A 20,049-nucleotide genomic window follows, 5' to 3' on the forward strand; every position below is an offset into this window, starting at 1 on the left:
AAGCATCAGGGCACACGTTTCATCTCATATCATTTAACAGGTGAGCACATCAAAAGATCACTAATTCAAAAGAAAAGGATAACATTTCACCATAAATAGTTGCAACATAAATGAGTTCTACGTGAGGTACTTGAAGGTTATAAATAAATAGAAGCACCATTTATGATGTTTAGATTTATGATGCACCTCAAGGTTGTTTATACTCTCCATCAAATTAAACATTTATTTTAAAAAAACAAACTAAATTCAGTAAATTAATCCCAGCAATGTCTTATGTACACAAGTCAGGCGGGGCGGGGGCGGGGGCGCGGGGGGGGGGGGGGTTATGGGGCTAATGGTCCAGCGGTTTGCCCTCCAGAACCATCTGGATCTCCTTGGCATCCAGAGTCTCGTATCTGAGGAGGGCGTCGGCCAGCTTCTCGTGCTCCTTTTTGTATGTCTTCAGGATGTTTTTAGCCCGTTCGTAGGAGTCCTGCGGAAGAGAGGAATTGGGATGTCAATCTTTTTTTTTTTTTACTATTTTGCATCCTATGAACACCACTCGCCTTCAGTAACAATCTGACTTCCTGCTCGATGGCGGCTTGTGTCTCGGGGCTCTGTTTAGACACATCTCCATAGGTCATCACACCCAGCTGTAGCACAACAGACATCATCACATCATCTTACGGTTTTCCAAATAAGGTGTGTGTGTGTTAATACCTTGCCACTCATGCCAAACCTGGTGACCATCATATTGGCTATTTTGGTTGCTCCATCAAAGTCGCTGGACGCACCTGAAATGGACTGAGGATTAATAGAAAATACATGAGGTACTTACGTTTTTTTTTTGTGTTTTTTTTTTAGTTAACCCCCACCTGTGGTGATATAGTCATCTCCAAAGATAAGCTCCTCCGCCACACGACCCCCCATGCTGACGTCCATTTGAGCCAGCAGCTGAGCCCTGGTCTCGCTCCAGCGGTCATTCTCCGGGAGGAGGGACACCTGCAAGACAAGAGGAGTGCGAGTAGGCATACTGACTTTGAGGTGAGCTTTTCTTCTAATGGACCCACATGGCCTAGCGTTGGCCCCCGAGGCATGATTGTGGCTTTGTTGATGGGCATTGCATCTTTGGTGTAGTATGCCACGATGGCATGGCCCGACTCGTGATAGGCCGTGATGGTCTTGTTCTTCTTGTCGATCTCCACGCTCCGCCTTTCAGGGCCTATAGGGGACAAGTGTGATGACTTCAGGCGCTTCCGGTTCCTCCTGATGGCTTCCCGCAGAAGTGAATGTGCTCACCCATGAGGATCTTGTCTTTAGCGAACTCCAACTCCTTCATGGTGACCCTCTCTTTCCCGTCAACCGCTGCCTTCAAGGCAGCCTGGTTGACTAAGTTCTCCAGCTCCGCCCCTGAGAAGCCCACCGTGCCCCGGGCGATGATCTCAGCGTTGGCCCCTGCACGAGAACAAAAGTGCTACTTTTTGGAAGAAAGACACCGCCAGTAATAACATGCATTACATGAACAAAAGTAATGGGACATCTACAGGAGGCAAAACGTGAAGGACTTTGGAATATTTATCCATTTATGATTCTGTTCTACTTCATGGATCTTGTGTGTGAGGGGAACAGACAAAGACCTTCCCCAAACTGTTCCACACTGTTGTAAGCATCCAAAACAAGAAGAATTATGAATCCCGGCTCTCAGTGTGTCCTGTAATCAACTCCACCTACCAGAGTCCACTTTAATCTTGGAAAGGTACCAGTTGAGGATCTCCGTCCGTCCCTTCACGTCCGGCCGAGGGACGGTCACCTGCATGTCAAACCTGCCCGGTCGGACCAGAGCGCTGACAGGAAGCAGCGAAGATCAATAACAATCACAAAGACGAACATCTGAAAATGAGAAACATACTTATCCAGAGCCTCAGCAAAGTTGGTAGCGCCGATGACGATGACGCCCTCGTTTGGCTTGAACCTGCTCAAAACATCTGTATGTGAACGCTCTGTCAGATTTAATTAAAAAGGATAAACATCAAGGTGTGGCTGAGAAGGACTGACCCGTCCATTTCAGCCAGAAGCTGGTTGATGGTTTGTCTGGAGTAAGGATGTATTGGAGATTCTATTCTCTTCCCCCCGACGCTGTCTAGTTCATCAATGAAGATGACACAAGGTGTGTTATTTTTGGCCTCCTCTGCAAAAAAAAAAAAAAAATCAATCAGCGTTTGTGCTCTCTGGTCTCAGTCCGGTTCTTTAGAAGCCGAAACTTACTGAAGAGGTTCCTGATGCGGCTGGCGCCAATACCCACAAACATCTCATCAAACTCGGACCCCGAGGCGTAGTAGAAAGGCACATCCGCTTCACCGGCAACAGCTCGGGCCAGCAGGGTCTTCCCTGTGCCGGGCGGCCCCACCAGGAGTATCCCTGAGGGAGGCGTCAGATCGTCACCATTTTGAAAACAATCAAATGGAGACAGCAAAACAAGATGTGAAGTGAACCCGTCATACCTTTGGGAAGCTTCCCACCCAGCACGGTGAACTTTTGGGGGTTCTTGAGGAACTCCACAACATCCTGCAGCTCGTTCTTTGCCTCCTCCACTCCTTTCACATGCTCGAAAGTCACGTTCATCTGCGTGGGGTCGATAGCCGAGCCCAGAACACTGGTGCGGAACCTCACTGTGACAGCCAGGAAACCAGCTTCATGTCTTGTAATGAGGGTGTTACTATTGCTGATGTGTGCGTGCATTTGTATTAGTTAATGAACAAGTAGAGAAAGGGAAACAAACCAGCGTCAGAAAAGGAGCCTCTCCCCGAGAGAAAGGGGGCTCTTGCGACACCAATAAAGGCCATCAGTAAACACACCATCACAATCAGTCTGATTTTCCTCAAGCCCTCTGGAAAGAGTTAAAAAAATATATATTTTAAAGAATACGCAAGAAAAAAGGGAGTTCTTATCCAATCTGCTGGACAAGCAAACCTGCCTTGTGTTCTCTGTACAATGCCCTGAGATTGCATGAAGCCCTCTGAGAAGCCCGACTTGAAGGCCTCATGTTGGCTCTCGGGAAGGTTCTTATGTTTTATAAGTTGGTCCATGGACTGCAGCTCTGGTGCCCTTTCTCTTGTCAGAAAAGCCTACAAAACAAAAATCTTAGACTCACCTTTTGAGTGCGATTTATTTATTTTTATGTTTCGGATGCTGACCTTCATGAAGGGCCGTTCGGATTCAGGTTCCAAAGGGACATCGTGACCATATTCTCTTCGTCTGGTCTTTGATCTGTGAGTCTTGAAACCTCGACTCTGGACCAACACTGACACCACAAACAGACAAAATTCAGTGGACATGTGTAACCTGTGATTTGAATGCATTTTCTTACAGGGTAAAAACTGAAGCTCTGAACAAAGTTCTTTAAGAGGTCTGTGGTTATGGAATATCGACGAGGCAAACCCCCCTTGTCTTCTGTGTGAGAACCCTGTGATGACACAAAACACAAATAATGAAAACAAACCAGAGTCTCACCTGTGCAGCATTTTGCCATCACTGAGGACCCACCGTGCTTGTTGTGAAAGAAAGTGTCTGCAGAAACATGAGTTGTCCTCCATATAGAAGGGACGGTGGGGGGTTCCTCTCGTCCGAAATCGGGCAGCAACCTGCTGAGCAAATCATCCAGTTGACTCCCGCTGATGTCCGACAGACCCAGCTCCCGGAGACTCGCACTGGGCTGCAGCGAGGGGAAAAAGAATAAATCTGTACTATTTGTCGCAATTGACTTTATTATGGTTGCATTATACGTTTGTGTGTATTTAACTGCATTCTACACGTGCCGTGTTACCTCTTTTGGAAGCCAGGTGGGCTCAGCAGTGAAGTCTTTGTGTAGGGTCTGCACTGAAGCTGTGACTGAGTTCTTCAGGGAGTGGAGCGCACTGATGAGCTGGCTGAGGGGCACAATCATCTGACGGGGAGAAACATGACAACTGTCAACATTCAAATCACAACGTGACTTGGCCCACACCTTTCCATGCCCTTCATCTTTCTTCAAAATTTACTAGCCAAAATTCACTAGAATCTTTATAATTTTATTGTGAACCAATAGCATGATGACATCCGCACGTTCGACTATGTATGCCAATGTCACAGTATAACACGCTAATGCTAACATTAGGTAAACACTCCTGTCATTGAGGCAAGGATAGTGCTGATAATTACACAAACAGATATGATAACATGTCTCCAGGCAACAGAAATGACACTTTCTCTACATTACAGGGAAGGCAAGTTGAGAGACAGTTAGGTGGCTTGACCAAAAAGCAGCAGTTCTACTTACCTGTTGTGGCTGAAAGGACGACAGGGAAAACATTTTTAGCCGAATTAGACCGCGTGTATGGAGCGTCGAGTCCCGGATCGGTGTCCTTTTGTTTTGTCTGTTACACAACTTTCAGGCTGTTTAGGTAAAAACAGCAAATGGCTACTCCTCCGGGATCTGCGGTACAAAAGAACTACAAATTGACGTCATACAAACGCAGGCCCCTTCGATGACAGTTTAACGCTTTTTCAGTGTTTGTTGTTTTGTTTTTTTTAAGAGTGGCCAAGGGGATTTTAAGCTACAGTTGTTAGTTTGAAAAACATATTTCACAATGGTATTTCACAATGCGCTAATGAAAGCAAACGGGGCTCTATTCTGTATCCTGTATGTCATGCCTGTTACAATTTTAACAATGTCTGATAAAAATGGTTTTGTGAAGAAAATTAAACATTAAGTAGTGAGTATACATATAAATAAATAGAATATTTTACGAATACTTCCAAACACGCAACAACCCTCGTATACGAGCGCGGTTTGAACTTTATGAGTCGGCATCTACCTTGTATACCTAACTCGAGATCAAAGGACCCCTCCAGAAGAGAGCGTTTTTCAAAATTTCTAAACAAACCACCGACTCTTGCTTCACGATGTAACAGTTTATTCTGCGGTATCTTCTGATTATGTTAGACACTGGAGGACACTAGCATGATGGACGCGGAAAAAAAGCACAAACTTGCTTCCAACAATAAAGCCACCGAGCCTCCAAAGGCGCCTTCCATCGAGGATTTCATTATTTTGAAACCAATCAGCCGCGGTGCTTTTGGCAAAGTCTATCTCGCACGGAAGAAATGCAACGCCCGCTTATATGCCATCAAGGTGAGTGGATTTTTACCTCTTTAATTTTGTAGAATTAATCCTAGCTGCGTTAATTGAAACATAAATATTCTTTTACAGGCAATGAAGAAAGCAGAAATGGTGGACAAAAATATGAGGGGGCAGATGAAAGCGGAGAGAGATGCACTTGCATTGAGCAAAAGCCCCTTTATAGTTCACCTGTTTTACTCCCTTCAGACAGCCACCAAAATCTACCTGGTAACACAAGCAATGCAAAATACCTCCAGGAACCCCTGTGTATGTCTGTTGACTTCCTCCATTGTTTACAGGTTATGGAATACCTCATAGGAGGAGATGTGAAGTCTCTTCTGCATATTTATGGTTATTTTGACCAGGACATGGCAGTCAAATACATATCAGAAGTTGCACTTGCGTTAGACTACCTGCACCGCCATGGGATTATCCACAGGTACAAACAGGTTCAACAAGTGGCACTATTTACATACGATTGTGACGCACCAGGTTTCTGTGCACACACACACGAACTTCATATTTAAATGAAGCAGTCATGTTTTTGTGTGTTTTACCTGTTTAGGGATTTAAAGCCGGACAACATGCTTATTTCCAATGAGGGCCACATTAAATTAACCGACTTTGGCCTTTCCAAAGTCAAGCTTGACAGAGGTAAATGGCTTTATATGTGAAAATCTGAATGTATATTTTTATATATTTCTAGTATTTATTATAATCAAGCATAGCAAAATAAATGGATTCATAATCTAATTAATGCTGTTTTTGGAATTAAATCAGAGTTGAATCTTATGGATATCCTTACTACACCATCCTTGGCAAAACCCAAGAAGGATTACTTCCGCACGCCGGGTCAAGTCCTCTCCTTAATCAGCTGTATTGGCTTTGTAAGTTATTTTTTTGGTCATTTTGCATACACTGTGCTTATGGACTAATTACCTTTCCAACACAGAACACCCCTGCGGGGGAAGGCAAGCGTCATTGCAGTGCGTCTGTCGCATCCTCTCCTGGGCCCTGTGGTAAAGTGAAACAGAAGAATAACTCCCTCGGCTCCCCCTTGATGAGGACGACTACAAGCTCCCCGGCTTGCTACCGCTGGAAGAACGGTGCGCTATGGAGTGTCACGTTTGGTGGGGATTTAGGTTTAACCTCAGCTGACCTTCACAGGGCCAGACAACAGCGTGTTCAGTCCACATCACTTGGCTAAAAACCTGATGCCCACGCTGATGAAGACGCGCAAGCGGTTTGAGACGACGAGCGCAGGCAGCACCACCGACACAGATGGAGGAGTCAGCCCGTTGTGGGAGCACGAGGAGGTCAGGCAGCCTTTAAAATGAATTGTATCAATGTTTTAGCTCATCCAAGCCATCGCAGATGTGTCCAATAGGGTCCAAAAATAGATACGTGTTTGCATCAAAGCATTTTAGAGGCACCATAGTGTACTATTTTTAAGTGTCAAAAGTCCCACAATAGTAGGCTCTACTGAGAACTCAGCATTTTAATGCTAATGAGCTGTCCACACCTGTTTCCAACTGTTTGTGTCTAAAAGAAGGTAGCGCCAAATCGATGTCTGGAGGTTAAAATGTATTAGTGAAGGGCTGCAGCAAGTCAATGAATATATGGGAAACGCTGCATAACAGGCCTCTCAGGCCGGTAGTCAGATTGTGTGGTCCTGTAACAGGACACAGAAATGATAGAGGCGGAAATGCCCCCTAGTGGTTAAACGGAGATATAACTCTCCACATGAACGCTCATATGCCATAAAGGCTCTAGAATGTGAAGATACACATAAAAATAATTACATCACATAATATGACCACACGTTACACAACTGCACAACATGCAATTACATTTTTAAATGACCATTTTTAACAAGCTGCATCATGAGCAAACGCTGTATGACCGCTATCCCCCGCCCCAATGAGCCTCCCCAGCCAAGGCGAGTTGGGCCCACTGCCCTGGCCGGTGAGACAAACTGGCTATCATTCAGGCGATTGCGGAAAAAAATAAAAATCCCTCAGCTGTCACTCTGGGACCTCCCATGAAGAACATGAAACACAATTGGAAGCAGATGAAGACGATGAAGAGTCGATTAATGATAGTAGAAATGTAAAAACAGTAATTTATTTAAATGTGACGTGCGTGTGTGCATGTGGAAAAAATTACAGAGCACAGCAATATCATTTCTCAGCAAGAAAATTGTGGTTCACATTTTCTGCAGAATCGTGCAGTCCCATTAGCAAGCCTATTGGCAGAAGAAAAACAAAATGATAACACTTATAGTTCCCATGTCTGTAGATGACTAGCTGGCGTCATTTTAAGATGTGTAGCAAAGCCTGAGGAATGGGGGGTCACAAGGCCTGGGACGATAATAAATTCATTAATCACACAATAAATGAAAATGAACTCGATAATTTTGCCGGCCTCCATATATTAGCATGTGCATGCTTGTCCGTTTTCCTCGTCTCTTCTCTCCAAACAGGCAGGAAGAGAGTTCACTCTGTGCATTGGTTTCAGCACCTTGGTGCTTCTGTTTCACAGAACAACGGCATGAACGAAGTGAGCCCTTTTGTCAGTCATACCGTCTCTTTGCCTCGGTTGGCGGAGGCGGGGCTGATAGCATACACACAGAGTGCAGAAGAGTGTAATGTAGTATAAATGAAATTAATAGATTGCAGTATATTGTGATATTTGTTTTATTTTTATTCATTGTTTGTTTCTGAAAAGTAAAGTTTAAAATCTCGTCTCATAGACCAAATCTCGTATATCGTCTCGTGACTCCCCTACCGGGGAAGAACTTCATGAACTTTAAATGGGAATGTTAGAGCACCTCTTCTCTCAAAAGTGGTGCGAACAAGTGGTGGAGATGATAGATTTTTCACTCTATAGACACACATTGCAGTTAGAGCAACAAAAAGGGGAAAATTGAAAAATAGGGGACCTTTTTAAATGTAAATACAGCTCCATTATGGTGTTTTCCTACCATTTGTTTGTGCTCTGTAGAAAGAAAATGAGCAAAGCCAACAGAATGCAAGAAGACAGTTGGAGTCCAAAGTGTCCCCCATGAAGCCAGACAGCGGTCCGTCTGAAACAAAACCCGTCTCTCTGCTGCCGAGAGATGTTGCTCCTGTTCCGTCATCCGTCAAGAGAACGTTTTCAGACATGCAAGTGAGTCCAGAACCGCTGGAGAACCATGCCAAGAGGAGCACTGCGCAATACAAACGATGCTATGAGATTCCCCATGACGCTGATGGCTTTCACACCGGCCTCACTGGAGCTTTTTCCGCCATTGGGATCGCTGGGACGGCCGCTCAGGCCCCCAAGCGCTCCAGTCCCATCGCCGTGTCCAAGAGTCTCATCCATGAACTGGAGGAGGAGGTGTTGGACAACGACAGCAATAAGGACCTATCAGATTCCAGTTTCAGTTCACTGCTGGCCGAGAACAGTGCCATTTGCAAGAGCTTGAGTCTGGACTCCGATGTCTCCGTGCTGGAAACGTCTCTGACCGTAGATGGTCTCGCCTCACGTGCACCGGTCAGACCTCCCAATAAGAGAGCATCTCCTGAGGAGGACACCAAAGAACCATCGCAACCACAGCCTACCTCCTCTTGTGTTGCCGCGACTTCTATTTCCATCCAGAGCTGTGACTCTGGGTCCTCCTTCCTGAAGTGGCCTCCTGATCCAGCCGGTGGCGTGGCGCAGTCCCCCTCCTTCCTCAAGCCAAAGAACGTGGTGGCCTTCCGGAGCTACTGCAGCTCCATTAACCGCTCCAACACGTCGGGTGTGTCGCGGCTCAGCATCGGCTCCATGGACGGCATGGACGTGTCCATGCAGGCATCTTGTCACTCGGGTACCGCCACGCCGGTCCAGAGGAGAACCAGCTCGCACAACAGCTCGCGCTGTCAGGTGGGTTCCACTCTCGTTTGATTAAAGTTTTGGAGTTCTTCAGTTGAATCCTTCAGCAAATGTTAGCAACACTAGCAGAGCTGACATTACAGTCACATTTATCATGCTAGGTTAGCTAATGCAGCCCCCACGTCTGTTAGCCTGATAGTTGGCCTTTCACCTTAAGATGTGTAGCGAAGCCTTTTCTCCTTTTTTTTAACAAAGCCGTCCTCTGTGAAGTGACACAGGGTGGGCTCATCTGGTTATCATTGAAAAGGCAGACATAGTAGGGGGCCTTTTAAGTTTTAGCTACGTTTTTATTAGTCTCAAATGAACAATTTCTGCATGTTGTCAATGAGTGGAGGCCACTATTTGAAGGAATGCAAAATGATCAAACTTGCACCTCCAGTGTCTGTAGCTCACAGACTGGTCTTTATTTTAAGATGTGTAGTGAAGCCTTTTTTGTTTTTACTACAACGCAGACCTTATGTGAAGTGGGCGTATTCACGGGGCAGACTCATCTAGCGGGTCAGAGGTGGTATCATCTTTATGAAGCAGGAGGTTTTTTCTTTCATGAAAAGCCTTGTTTCTTAAAAGTGGAACAAACAAGTGAGGGGGTTGATAGATTTTTTTCACATTTGGTGTTCATTAACAGGCTCTATTGACTATATAATATTGAAAACATCACGTTTGCATCATATTAGACCTTTTTATTGGAATAATAAAAGAGCGCCTCTGCTGGCTGCAAACACCATTGCATCATTATCGCTAGCTATTATCCCTGACCATATTTTCTCATTAGACTCCTCAGGCTGTGTCGACCTCGCACACCCCCTTCAGGACGCCAAAGAGTGTGCGAAGGGGGCAGCTGCCCGTCGAGGGGGCCCCAATTTTAGGCACGCCGGACTATCTGGCCCCAGAACTTCTTTTGGGGAAACCTCATGGTAAGCGAAGAAGCGAGCGAGCGCAGGTTTGCTTCATTTTCTTCCTTCCTTCCTTCCTTCCTTCAACCTCACGTGACTTCTCTGTGAGTTTCAGGGATGGCTCAGTGTGGTAAGTAAGGAGGAGGAGGTTGTTCTTTTTGCAAGCATGTTGAATCACCTGCTAACTAATTCTGCCCTTTTTGAATCGGGTGCTCAGCTTACTGCCTGCTTGACTGCTGCAGGTGTCAAACAACCGCTGGGTCGTTTCGATCTTTTAACACCTCGCTCACACTACTATGATCAAAATTGGGCTGCCCTTTTTAGATGATGTTTATATGAGGGGGGTGCATAGTTGTGACATTTAGCCACTGACAGCAAACACAATTTTTCTTTTCACCCATTTAAAATGAGATAAATGGACTCTCTGTCGTGTTCTGTCAGCTGTAAAATGTCTCTTGGACATTATTGAAGGGTGAGGCCATGACGTGAATGATGCGGCGTCATTCACTGGTCATTTGTAAGGATTTATGCTGCTTTCTGTGCTTTTGATTTCACAAGCACTTCATTACAGTGGAACCTCCAAAAGCGAGCACAGGTTGTTCTAATTTACGTGTTTCAATAATGTCAAGTGTATTCATTTGTTGCAGACTCAAACTGTCACCATCGTAAAACCTTTAATAACTCTACAGGCAATATTTTTAAACTCGCATTTTAAACTTCCGATCTGTCATTTATATGTAAAGAAGTTAGCTACTGTATAAAAGAAAGTAAAAGTACTAACCCTGTGAAGATACCTATTGGACAGGGAACAGGAAGGTGTTTGCTAAGGGCTGTTGGCACCTGGGGGAGTTATATGGAGTGTAGGTATTGCAGGAATGTTGTGTAGCGTATGATTAGCATACTTACGTTAGCAGCTGCAAGTTCCATTTCCTCCATTTCCACAGTTTGTCCAGTTACCGTAATAAAGCTTAGGCTGTACGTACTTACGAAGGAACAGGAAGGTGTTTGCAGAGGGATACTGTCACCTCGTGACATTGTATAGGCATTGCAGGAATGTTGTGTAGTGTATAATTAGCGTGTTCGTCAGCTGCATGTGATTAATACAGAATATCATTTGTGTTGCTCATAATGTTCTGTATTTTGAGCAGCCAGACCCTTTCTTATGGTGCAGAAAGTTCCATTTCCTGTTCTATGGCTATCATCACACATTTTTTCACAGTTAAATTATCACAGATGAATGCATATACGTACCTTTCACAACAATGCTCAGGAGGCATGTATCTATGAAGGCCCTGATCTAAAACTAGACTGCTAGTGGTGTTCCAGTTTGCTTGTGTGATGATCCCATTAATCCACCTCGTGCTGATCCAGCTGTGGTGCTCAGGTCACACAACATGTGTTCACGCTTGTGACTGACATGTCTCCTCGCCGTCCAGACTGCATGGTGGACTGGTGGGCACTGGGCGTCTGCCTCTTTGAGTTCCTCTCAGGCGTGCCACCCTTCAACGACGAGACGCCTCAACTGGTTTTCCAGAATATACTAAACAGAGGTGGGGTGGTTATATTATTATTATTATTATAGTATTGTTACCCTGTGTAGTCCCAAAACACAAAATATTCAACTTTTGCTTTGCTGCTTAATGGCTGAAGACATCCCCTGGCCTGACGGAGATGAGGAACTGTCAGACAAAGCGAGGGATTCCATCGAAATACTGCTGACCATGGACAAGGCTAAACGGGCAGGACTCAAAGGTCAGAACTACGTGATACATTAAAATCATAGTTGTGGGATATTTTAAATTGCATGTGTTCGTAACAGTATTTGAGACCTCAACATGGGCCAAAAATGGTCGCTCTTTTTCCACGTTCATGAAGTTATGAGTCACAGTTTGTCAAAGCAAAGTCTTCTACTGCCGCACACAGTAGGGTGACAATGCGTCAAAACATGCCCCCTTGCTGTGTTGCCTGTGCTATTTTGTTTTGCCAAATACACCACATGGTGGCGCTGTTATTACCCAATAAGTCGGATTGACTTGAAATTCTTACACTCAGTGCTCGCTACAAAACAAAATGGTACCTTTTAGTGCCTAGCCGAATTGCCACCAAATTTGGTACACACCTTTAGGGGATTGTGTGTAAAATGTGCGCAAGATTGGTTGCAAACATGGCCGCCATCACGCAAAACATGAGCAACTAATTTGCCACAAGTCATTGAGCATTTGTCTGATTATAAAACTTTTGAGCATTTTGTATGACGTGTGCATTTTGACCACATCCCATAGGGTGGTAAATGTCATTTACAGTGAAAAATGCGGACACTGTATAATTTGGAGGATGTCCAGTGGGATACGTTGTGGTGGTCGGAGCATTGTTTAGTGTTTTTTGTTTTTTTATATCATTTTGTCCCAACAGAACTGAAGTGTCACCCACTGTTCGAGGGCTTCGACTGGGAGAACCTGCAGAACCAGCCTATGCCGTTCATTCCGCAGCCCGAGGACGAGACGGACACGTCGTACTTTGAGGCAAGAAACAATGCTCAGCACATCGCCATGTCGGGCTTCAGCCTTTAGCTTTCGTCTCCTGGTCCTGCTCGTAATGTTTAAAAAAAAAAAAAAAAAACAATTATGTGCAATTATGTGCGTTTTTTCATGTCATAGTTAATTAGCAACAGTTTTACCAGATTCCATTTTTTTTTTTTTTTTAAATCGGAGGTTTGTGTAAATGTGGCACTTCCTGTCTCCCATTTTTTTTACTGCACTGGTGCCTGTGAAAGATCTGTCATATATTTACCAACCATGTATTTTATTCGCTCGTCTACATCCTTTTAAAAGACTTTAAGTTTTGAAACAACGCTGCTGTTATGATCTTGATCCATTTTCTGCACAGGGAAAAATGTAACATGATATACACAGTCACCCTTCCCACAACAACCCAATAAATAATAAAACAAAGTCAATTGTGCGTGCTGAAGCGAACACTGCAGGACACGTGTACGCTTTATGAAACTTTTATTTGAGGCTTAGATTAGGACATGCAGAGTGCGCTCTATCCACAGGCAGAGGGCCACAAAGCCTTCAGTAGAAACTATGACATTATTTTTACATTTTATTACAACATAATGGCTCTTTAACAGGTTAGTGCAGACCTTTTTGGAAATGGATTTTTTTTTTCTTCTGATAATGCAATGAAAATATTGCATTTCAGTCTGCTCCCCTTGTATAGTTTGTATGGATGCCACTACAGTACATTGTATCATCACACAATTAGACAACATAGAAAAACATTGATGACAAGCGGATTATTGATTTGGTCCAGTACTAGAATGCTACAATATGTGAATATGAAAGCCATAATGTGTGCAATGGATGTTGAGGCACTTCTATGTGGATCATAAAACCTAAACATTGAGCTGGCCAGTAGATTGAGTTGCTAAAAGCAATAAATATTAATACGATCAGAATTACAAAGAATGTTACATATTACAGTATATATGTATATATTATCCTTACTTTCTCGCTTCCCTATCTAGTTATAACATTTTAGCAGCATTGCCTGGGCAACTAAGTGAAAAGTTAAAACCACGTCAAAAAAATTTATCTGGCCCACTTGTGCAGAGAAGCCCTAGTTACTATGGAAACAGCCATCGTCCAATCTGTGGACTTCCCTCTGCGCAAAAACACATTCTTTTAGTACCACACACGCACAGGACATGTCTTCTGAAGACTTTCTTCTTAGTGCAAAAGCAAATGATTACTGGGCTGCAAGTGGAAGCAACCACTGCCGAAAGTCACTGGGGACGCTGCGGTTTCTTCTTCACAGCCGCTGCCACTGCTTTGTTTCAGTTGAGGCGTCTGAGGAAAGAACACTAAAGTCAAACTGCTGTGTGTGTGTGTGTGTGTGTGTGTGGTGGGGAGGAGAGTTGTACCTTCTCCTCCTCTGCAGGTAAAGGCTGATGAGCCACTGCACCACAAAGGGCCAGACCACAGCGAAGGCCAGACTGGTGGGAGAGATGTCAAAAGGCCACCAGGATGGTTTCTAGAAGATAAGACACAATACAATACAGAGCAGGGGCTTTCAAAGTGTGGGAAACATTTTTGAATTTTTTTTCCTAACCTGTTAAGCTAACTTCAGCCATGCAAAAATGATTGTTAGTTACTATGTTGAGAGAGTAACAAAGTCTGGAGTTGGCAAGAAAAGCCATAAAATATGAACCAGAATTTCCGGTTTTCAGGAAGTAGCGTAGGCCCCTATATAGTCTCATTGCCACACTTGATATGGAGCATAGATCAAGACCCAAGTGGCACTGCTGTGTGTGTGTTTACCTGACTGTTCCTATTGACTGGAGTTGACTGGTGCACAGGAGACATGGCTGCTGACCTGGCCTGGAAAGACGATGACAAAATTAGGAAACCCTGTGGTCTAACGCTTCTACTCCTCAACCGCTGTACACAAAATGGTGAAAAATTGGCATAATACGCACTTCTATTGTGTTGCCTGTGCTATTAATTTTCTAAAGAATATACCACATGATGGCGTAGTTAGACCCCATTAGTCAAGAGTGACTTGGAATTTGACACATTTATGGGACTGACATGCACGTGTGTAAAATTTTAGCAAGATTGGTTGAAAAACATGGCTGCCATAAAGCAAAATGTCTTTAAAAGAGCACCTGATTAACTGTTCATAAGCCAATGAGCATTTGTGCAATGCTAGTAAAACTTTGAGGATATCTGTGTTACATGTATGCTAGCATGTCTTCAAAAGCATTTTCACCACAACCCATATGGGGCGCCACAAATTTCATTTACGGCGAAAAAATGATACATAACAAACGTAGCCTGCTCTCTCTGACCTACCTGGGTGGCAGTAAGGGCCTCCAGGGTGTGCAGCCTCTCCAGGACGCTCCGCATGTCATCCTGTAGCTGGGCCAGCGCTGCCACTATCTGCTCATTGAGGTCGATGCCGGGCGTGGATGCACCGCCCCTCCGGCCACCGTTGCCATCGTCGCCGCCACTGTGCACCGGCTTCAGCGCACCAAAGCCACGACTGGAGGACCTGGAGCCTGAATAGGTGCACCTCAACCACTGTGAGTCTGCCCTCTTCTGGTTCAGACAGGAAACTAAAATGTTAAAGCTACTCGACAGCAGCAGCTTTACCTCTTTTGCCTCCGAGTGAGGAGTTTGGCATGTCCACGTTCAACCTCGATCTCTGTGTAATGCTCCTGCCGGTGTCTCCGTCCTCACCCCCGCACTTGATCACCTGCGGTGGTCCCTGGACACCCTCACAGTCCTCTTCCTCCAGGTCATCCAGAGAGCGGTTTTGCTCTAAACTCTTTAAAAGATGAGAGCCTTGATGATAGACCTGTGTCCATCACGGTTACACATACTGTAGTTCCTCAAATAGTGGCCTCCACCGTAATGGATGCTATGTATTAATTAATTGTCCACTTGTGACAAGTGAGAGCCCCAAAAAAACATAACTTAAAAAGGTGCCCTATTATAGAAAAGTGATGTTTTAATGACGTTCTAACAACAATGTGTGTGTCTGTTTTGAGAAAAGAGGCGCTCAAATGGTTGCTTTTGAAGTTGAGGGTTTTCATCAAGTCATGGAGGAAAAAACGCCTCCCACAGGCTTCGCTACACATCTTAAAATGCATCCTGGACCTACCTGTCAGTCCGCTACAGATGTGGGAGCCGTAAGTTTGATCATTTTGTTTTTCTTCAGTGAATAGGCTAACCTAGAATGATGCTGCTGGTAAAAGGTGAGTGTAAGCTAGTGTTGCTGACCTTTGTGTCCTCCTGTCTGACTCATTACTATTACGTTGTTGAATGTGATATAAGACATGTATTACGCTGGGTGAGTGCAGAGTTACAGTGTATATGTAAAAAGTGGATAAAATGCACCATAGCGCTGCTTCTTGGAGACAAGAAGACAAGCAGTTCATGGGCATTAAAGCTGCAGACACACAAAATCTTCCCAGTGAGGCTTAGCGCTGTCTGAACTGCAGCAATGGTGCAAGATTTTGGACACACTTCTAATATAGTTTAATATGTGTGACCTTTAACGTGGCTAACCAAAGCAGCAGCACCTACCGAGGCACTATATGAGGAAATATGATCATTGTCGTTTGCGTTCTTTCTTGCCTCGTCCTGGCCAAACTGGTCTACAGAGTCACAATACACTTCGCTGTCCGAGTCGCTCGCGAGCTGGGTGGGAGCCGCCTCGTCCGTGCTGGCGTCTGAGGAAGAGTAGAAAGACTGCTCAGTAACGAGAGCGAAACATCAATTTAAATCCTTCATTACCCTCGTGGTGGCCGTTGAGCAGAGGTTGACCGTCCTGAGGAGCAAGCGAATGGCTGCCGTTGCTCAAATGCGCGACGCCGCCGTTTGCGGCTTTGTGCGTCCTGCCAGACCCTTTCTTCTTTGGCTGCGAGGCTGCGTAGAAGCATAATTAGCAAGGGAGATTAGTCAAAACAATCTGGACAAAAGTTGACAGTTTTTCTTACCTTTTCTGACCTCCTGCGTCTCAACATCTCTTTCCTCCTCCTCTTCTTCTTCATCACCTGAGGTTTCCTCCTCGTCCTTTGGCATGATCTTGGCTGGCTGGGTCTCCAACGTTCCATTCATTTCCATGTTTCTGACGATGCTCTTGGCCATGCTCTTCGAGCACATGGTGTTCAGGGCAGTGCCGAAGCCTGCAAACGACAGCACACCACCAAACTGTGTTAAACTCGAAAAATACACTTGATCAAATAAGAGGACATTCAGCAGAAACTGTGAAACTATCAAACAAGACCTGATTGCTGTTTTGAAGCATTTCATTCCTGCTGGCCATTAGCCCGAATGCAAGGTTAAAATACTTCTACAGTGAGGTCGCACAATCAGATCGTCTTTGATGAGCGAGCATCTAAAGCACACGTGTCAATGGAAGGCCGAGACACTGCAGGTTTTCTCTACAACCAGTTTCTCCAGCAGGTGATTTAATTGATGAGCTCCTTCCCTCAAATTGAAGGAGGTGTTGATCATTAAAGTGATCGGCGGGAAAGAAAACCTGCAGTGTCTCGGCCCCCCATGGCATGACTTTGACACAAAGGATCCACTAGAGTACATTTTTTGCTTTTTGTTTTTTTAAAACAGGACTGCAATTTATTTGTGGCGGTAGTGGGGTTGGGCTGGGGGGGATTATACAGTAATTTAATCGTCAAATCCCATAATTGGCCAAGACGTATCAGCAAAAACTGAGTAACAAACCAAAAGCAAAACAAATGTTTCGAAATGCAAATAAACTTTCTTCTTTCATATCAGAGTGGCCAAAGTCTCTTCACTAGATTTGTCACTAGTCGCTTTTTTTTTTTTTTATAAACGGTATCCAGAGAGGTCTGATTCGTATTCTCTGGCAGACCAGGTGCCTTCCAGTGTATTAGATAGCCCCAAGTCTATTTGTGGCAGTGCATTTATGGAAAACACTGAATATACAGAGAAAGTATTGTGAAGTAAGCGGACTTAAAAGCCTTAAGTCTCCAGCATCACCACATTTGTCAACAGTGGCGATCAAATTGGAGATAGACTGGTAGCTTTTTACAATTAACTGTGGTTAACGTCTTTTTACACTTTGTATTTGTATTTGTACTTTATTTATCCCACAGCGGGGAAATTCACTTGTTACAGCAGCAAGTAAGATACGCAAGTAAAGAATGCATAGTGACTACAACATGGTTCAGGTGGTGCAGGTGTTGTAGAGCCTGACAGCGGTCGGTATGAAGGACCTGCGGAACCTCTCCTTCTTACACCGTGGGTGTGTATTTGTATACTTGTATGTATTATGTTTAAAAATATGACTGCATCTGTGCCAAATCAACTTTGCCTTTGTTGTTAAAGATAAGCTAGGCAGTTTTATTGTTAAACTGTGGTTAATTTGTTTTTGCACACCTCGTCCTCTTGTTGTTAAAGAGTTACGATGCATGAAGCGACAGGACCACAAACATTCTACACTACAACATCTGCATCTAAAATAATGGATACTAAAAGCATATCTGCTAAAAAACAAAACAAAACAGCACAGTCATGTACTTGCCTTCCAGCTGCCTAGCAAACTTTGTCAAACGGGCTAAATATGACAAGGGGCAAATTGTTAACAATTATTTTAAAAAAATTCGGCATGCAATAGCCAACATTATCAAGGAACTGTTGAGGAACCCAACCTGTGCTCAGGTCTGATATCTGTGTGATCTTTTTCTTCTCATCCACCAACTCGTAGAAAGGGCCGAGGACCTGCAGGAGCTCCTCCACCTCACCAGTCATGGGCATGCCCTCCAGAATCTACACACAAACGCACCAAATATGTATCCAAAGGTAAGTATGTCAGCACTTCTCATGGACAGAAAAAGGACATACCAGCTTCATTTCATCCACGTAAGCTGCCATTGCTGCTTCTTTGGTCATGTCACCCAGAGAGTTCCATGCATCCCTGATTAAATTAAATTAAACACAGCACACAAAACCACATTTATTACCTGCATCATCCTTATAACCGATTAAGTAAAGTGAGTTTGTTAAGGTCAGCATGTTCCCTAACAAGAGCTAAGTCCAAAAATAAATGTCAGAATTTCCTGATAACCTCCCGCCTCCAAATGTCATGGGAGAGGGAAAAGCAGTGCACAGCCCTAGTGGGTAAGAGGTCACATTTTCTATGTTTTTTTTTTTTTTTTATCTAGCAGAACGGCAGTTCCAGAGATCATCCAAACCATCTAAACGCGTGTCATCTGAGGGCAAAAAAGCAAACGGTTGTGCAATGTACGCGTGTCAAAGCCCGTTTTGTCTGCACTGAGGTGTGTCACATGTCACATTTTGCACATTATCTGTTCATTCAATGTCGTGAAAAGCAAACCGATGCAGCCCCAGCGAGGAAAGTCCAGCGATGTACACAGGATTTTAATCATCAAAAATTGTATTGTTTTGGTGCACCACGTTGCTATGTACCATAAACATGCAATGTGCATGAACACACTGCCATAAAACTGATAAATTTAACTGTAACTGTATTTACACTAAAGCACTGAGGTGTAATATTTCCTCACCATTTTGCTTTGCCCACTGCATCCCAGAAACCTGGCCTGGGGATGTTGCACTTGCCCACGGTGGCTTGCTTGTAGTAACTATAGAACTTGAGCATCATGTCGTTGGAGGGCTGAAAGGAGCCTAGTATAGGATAAAAAGCAAAAGCAATACAACAACAATTAATGTTTAGTTGTGCCTCTTAAGTCGTGGATGTCGATCAACAGTGTTGCAGCATGTCTGCGCTTCAAAGTGGATTAAGCCTTTTAAATCCAGTGCAAAGCCGTTGCAACGTCGACACTTGCTGCTGCTGCACAGCAGTTCAAAACGAAAGTGAACCCGTTCAACTGTCCCGAGAGAATCCGACCAGTGTGTACGCCTTTCGACTCACCATCCGGGGGCAAACTCTTGATGACTTTGACGGCGGCGTCGAACCTCAGCCGCGTCAAATGCGTCTCCTCTTCCACGCCGACGGATGTGACCACCTCCATTATGACACTTAACACAAACAAGAAAAGAGCGAAAGTCGCCATTTTTCTACTAATCAAAACACCAAAGCTACCCTTTGCACCGTCGCTAGCTAACACCGTTATTGGCAGAGGGGGCTGATATATAGGACACATTAGTTCGCGATGACATTTACATTTATGACGCATTTAATGCTAAATATAATTCCAAATTGTTCGCACAAAAAACAAATGTCGCTTACCGTTAAAAAAATCTGACAGCCTGTGTGTCAGAAGGCGACCTGCCTCTTGTCTTCTTTGACAAGACGCCATGTACGGTATAAACTGGCAGAGATGCACTGTGGGAATCGTAGTTTATGTAGTGATTAGCCACGCACCCCCAGTGACTACAAAAGCCTCATACCCGGCAGAAGTAACGTAAACACCCTATATACGTAACGATTACACGATAGCGGGCCATAATTATAAATAAAGTTGATAAAGTATCGATAATAGCGGAGTTAGAGGCCTTTGTTCGGTAAAGACTACATTTCCCGGTATGCATCTGTATAGTTCAGAGGGAGCCTGGCAGCCAAAAAATAAAT

The 20,049-nt window shown here is 44.4% G+C and overlaps 3 protein-coding genes across 9 annotated transcripts; 1 reads left to right on the top strand and 2 right to left on the bottom strand.

Moving 5' to 3' along the window:
* Positions 1-17: 17 nt before the first annotated feature.
* On the bottom strand, positions 18-4,472 carry LOC129174249 (ATP-dependent zinc metalloprotease YME1L1-like). The gene is made up of 18 exons (XM_054766023.1): positions 4,295-4,472; positions 3,803-3,922; positions 3,523-3,691; positions 3,347-3,442; positions 3,174-3,280; positions 2,954-3,104; positions 2,759-2,866; positions 2,481-2,648; positions 2,245-2,397; positions 2,035-2,167; positions 1,889-1,951; positions 1,711-1,823; positions 1,279-1,434; positions 1,050-1,201; positions 855-981; positions 700-773; positions 546-632; positions 18-472 (listed from the first exon to the last, which is right to left on the bottom strand). Exons 1-18 carry the CDS (start codon positions 4,325-4,327, stop codon positions 332-334), a joined length of 2,151 nt encoding a protein of 716 aa, XP_054621998.1. The 5' UTR covers positions 4,328-4,472; the 3' UTR covers positions 18-331.
* A 399-nt stretch (positions 4,473-4,871) lies between these two features.
* mastl (microtubule associated serine/threonine kinase-like) lies at positions 4,872-13,415 on the top strand. Of its 3 annotated transcripts, XM_054766197.1 has the most exons (13): positions 4,872-5,149; positions 5,228-5,365; positions 5,437-5,576; positions 5,703-5,791; positions 5,918-6,024; positions 6,090-6,243; positions 6,305-6,453; positions 8,141-9,043; positions 9,825-9,966; positions 10,061-10,075; positions 11,382-11,495; positions 11,596-11,697; positions 12,358-13,415. In XM_054766197.1, exons 1-13 carry the CDS (start codon positions 4,979-4,981, stop codon positions 12,513-12,515), a joined length of 2,382 nt encoding a protein of 793 aa, XP_054622172.1. In that variant the 5' UTR covers positions 4,872-4,978; the 3' UTR covers positions 12,516-13,415. The 3 variants fall into 3 exon arrangements, 2 of the variants coding, with proteins under 2 accessions (XP_054622172.1, XP_054622174.1); XM_054766199.1 differs by lacking the exon at positions 10,061-10,075; XR_008567414.1 differs by lacking the exons at positions 9,825-9,966; positions 10,061-10,075 and having other exon boundaries at positions 12,358-12,394.
* acbd5a (acyl-CoA binding domain containing 5a) lies at positions 12,937-19,837 on the bottom strand. 5 transcript variants are annotated; one of them, XM_054766203.1, is made up of 14 exons: positions 19,708-19,837; positions 19,390-19,496; positions 19,022-19,142; positions 18,339-18,411; positions 18,146-18,263; positions 18,019-18,051; positions 16,451-16,639; positions 16,248-16,379; positions 16,089-16,183; positions 15,102-15,276; positions 14,802-15,007; positions 14,268-14,327; positions 13,871-13,980; positions 12,937-13,796 (listed from the first exon to the last, which is right to left on the bottom strand). In XM_054766203.1, exons 2-14 carry the CDS (start codon positions 19,487-19,489, stop codon positions 13,784-13,786), a joined length of 1,425 nt encoding a protein of 474 aa, XP_054622178.1. In that variant the 5' UTR covers positions 19,490-19,496; positions 19,708-19,837; the 3' UTR covers positions 12,937-13,783. The 5 variants fall into 5 exon arrangements, with proteins under 5 accessions (XP_054622178.1, XP_054622175.1, XP_054622179.1 ...); XM_054766200.1 differs by having other exon boundaries at positions 16,038-16,183; XM_054766204.1 differs by lacking the exon at positions 18,019-18,051.
* Between the last annotated feature and the right edge of the window lie 212 nt (positions 19,838-20,049).

Source organism: Dunckerocampus dactyliophorus, chromosome 21 (assembly GCF_027744805.1).
Source record: "Dunckerocampus dactyliophorus isolate RoL2022-P2 chromosome 21, RoL_Ddac_1.1, whole genome shotgun sequence".
NCBI lineage: Eukaryota > Metazoa > Chordata > Actinopteri > Syngnathiformes > Syngnathidae > Dunckerocampus > Dunckerocampus dactyliophorus.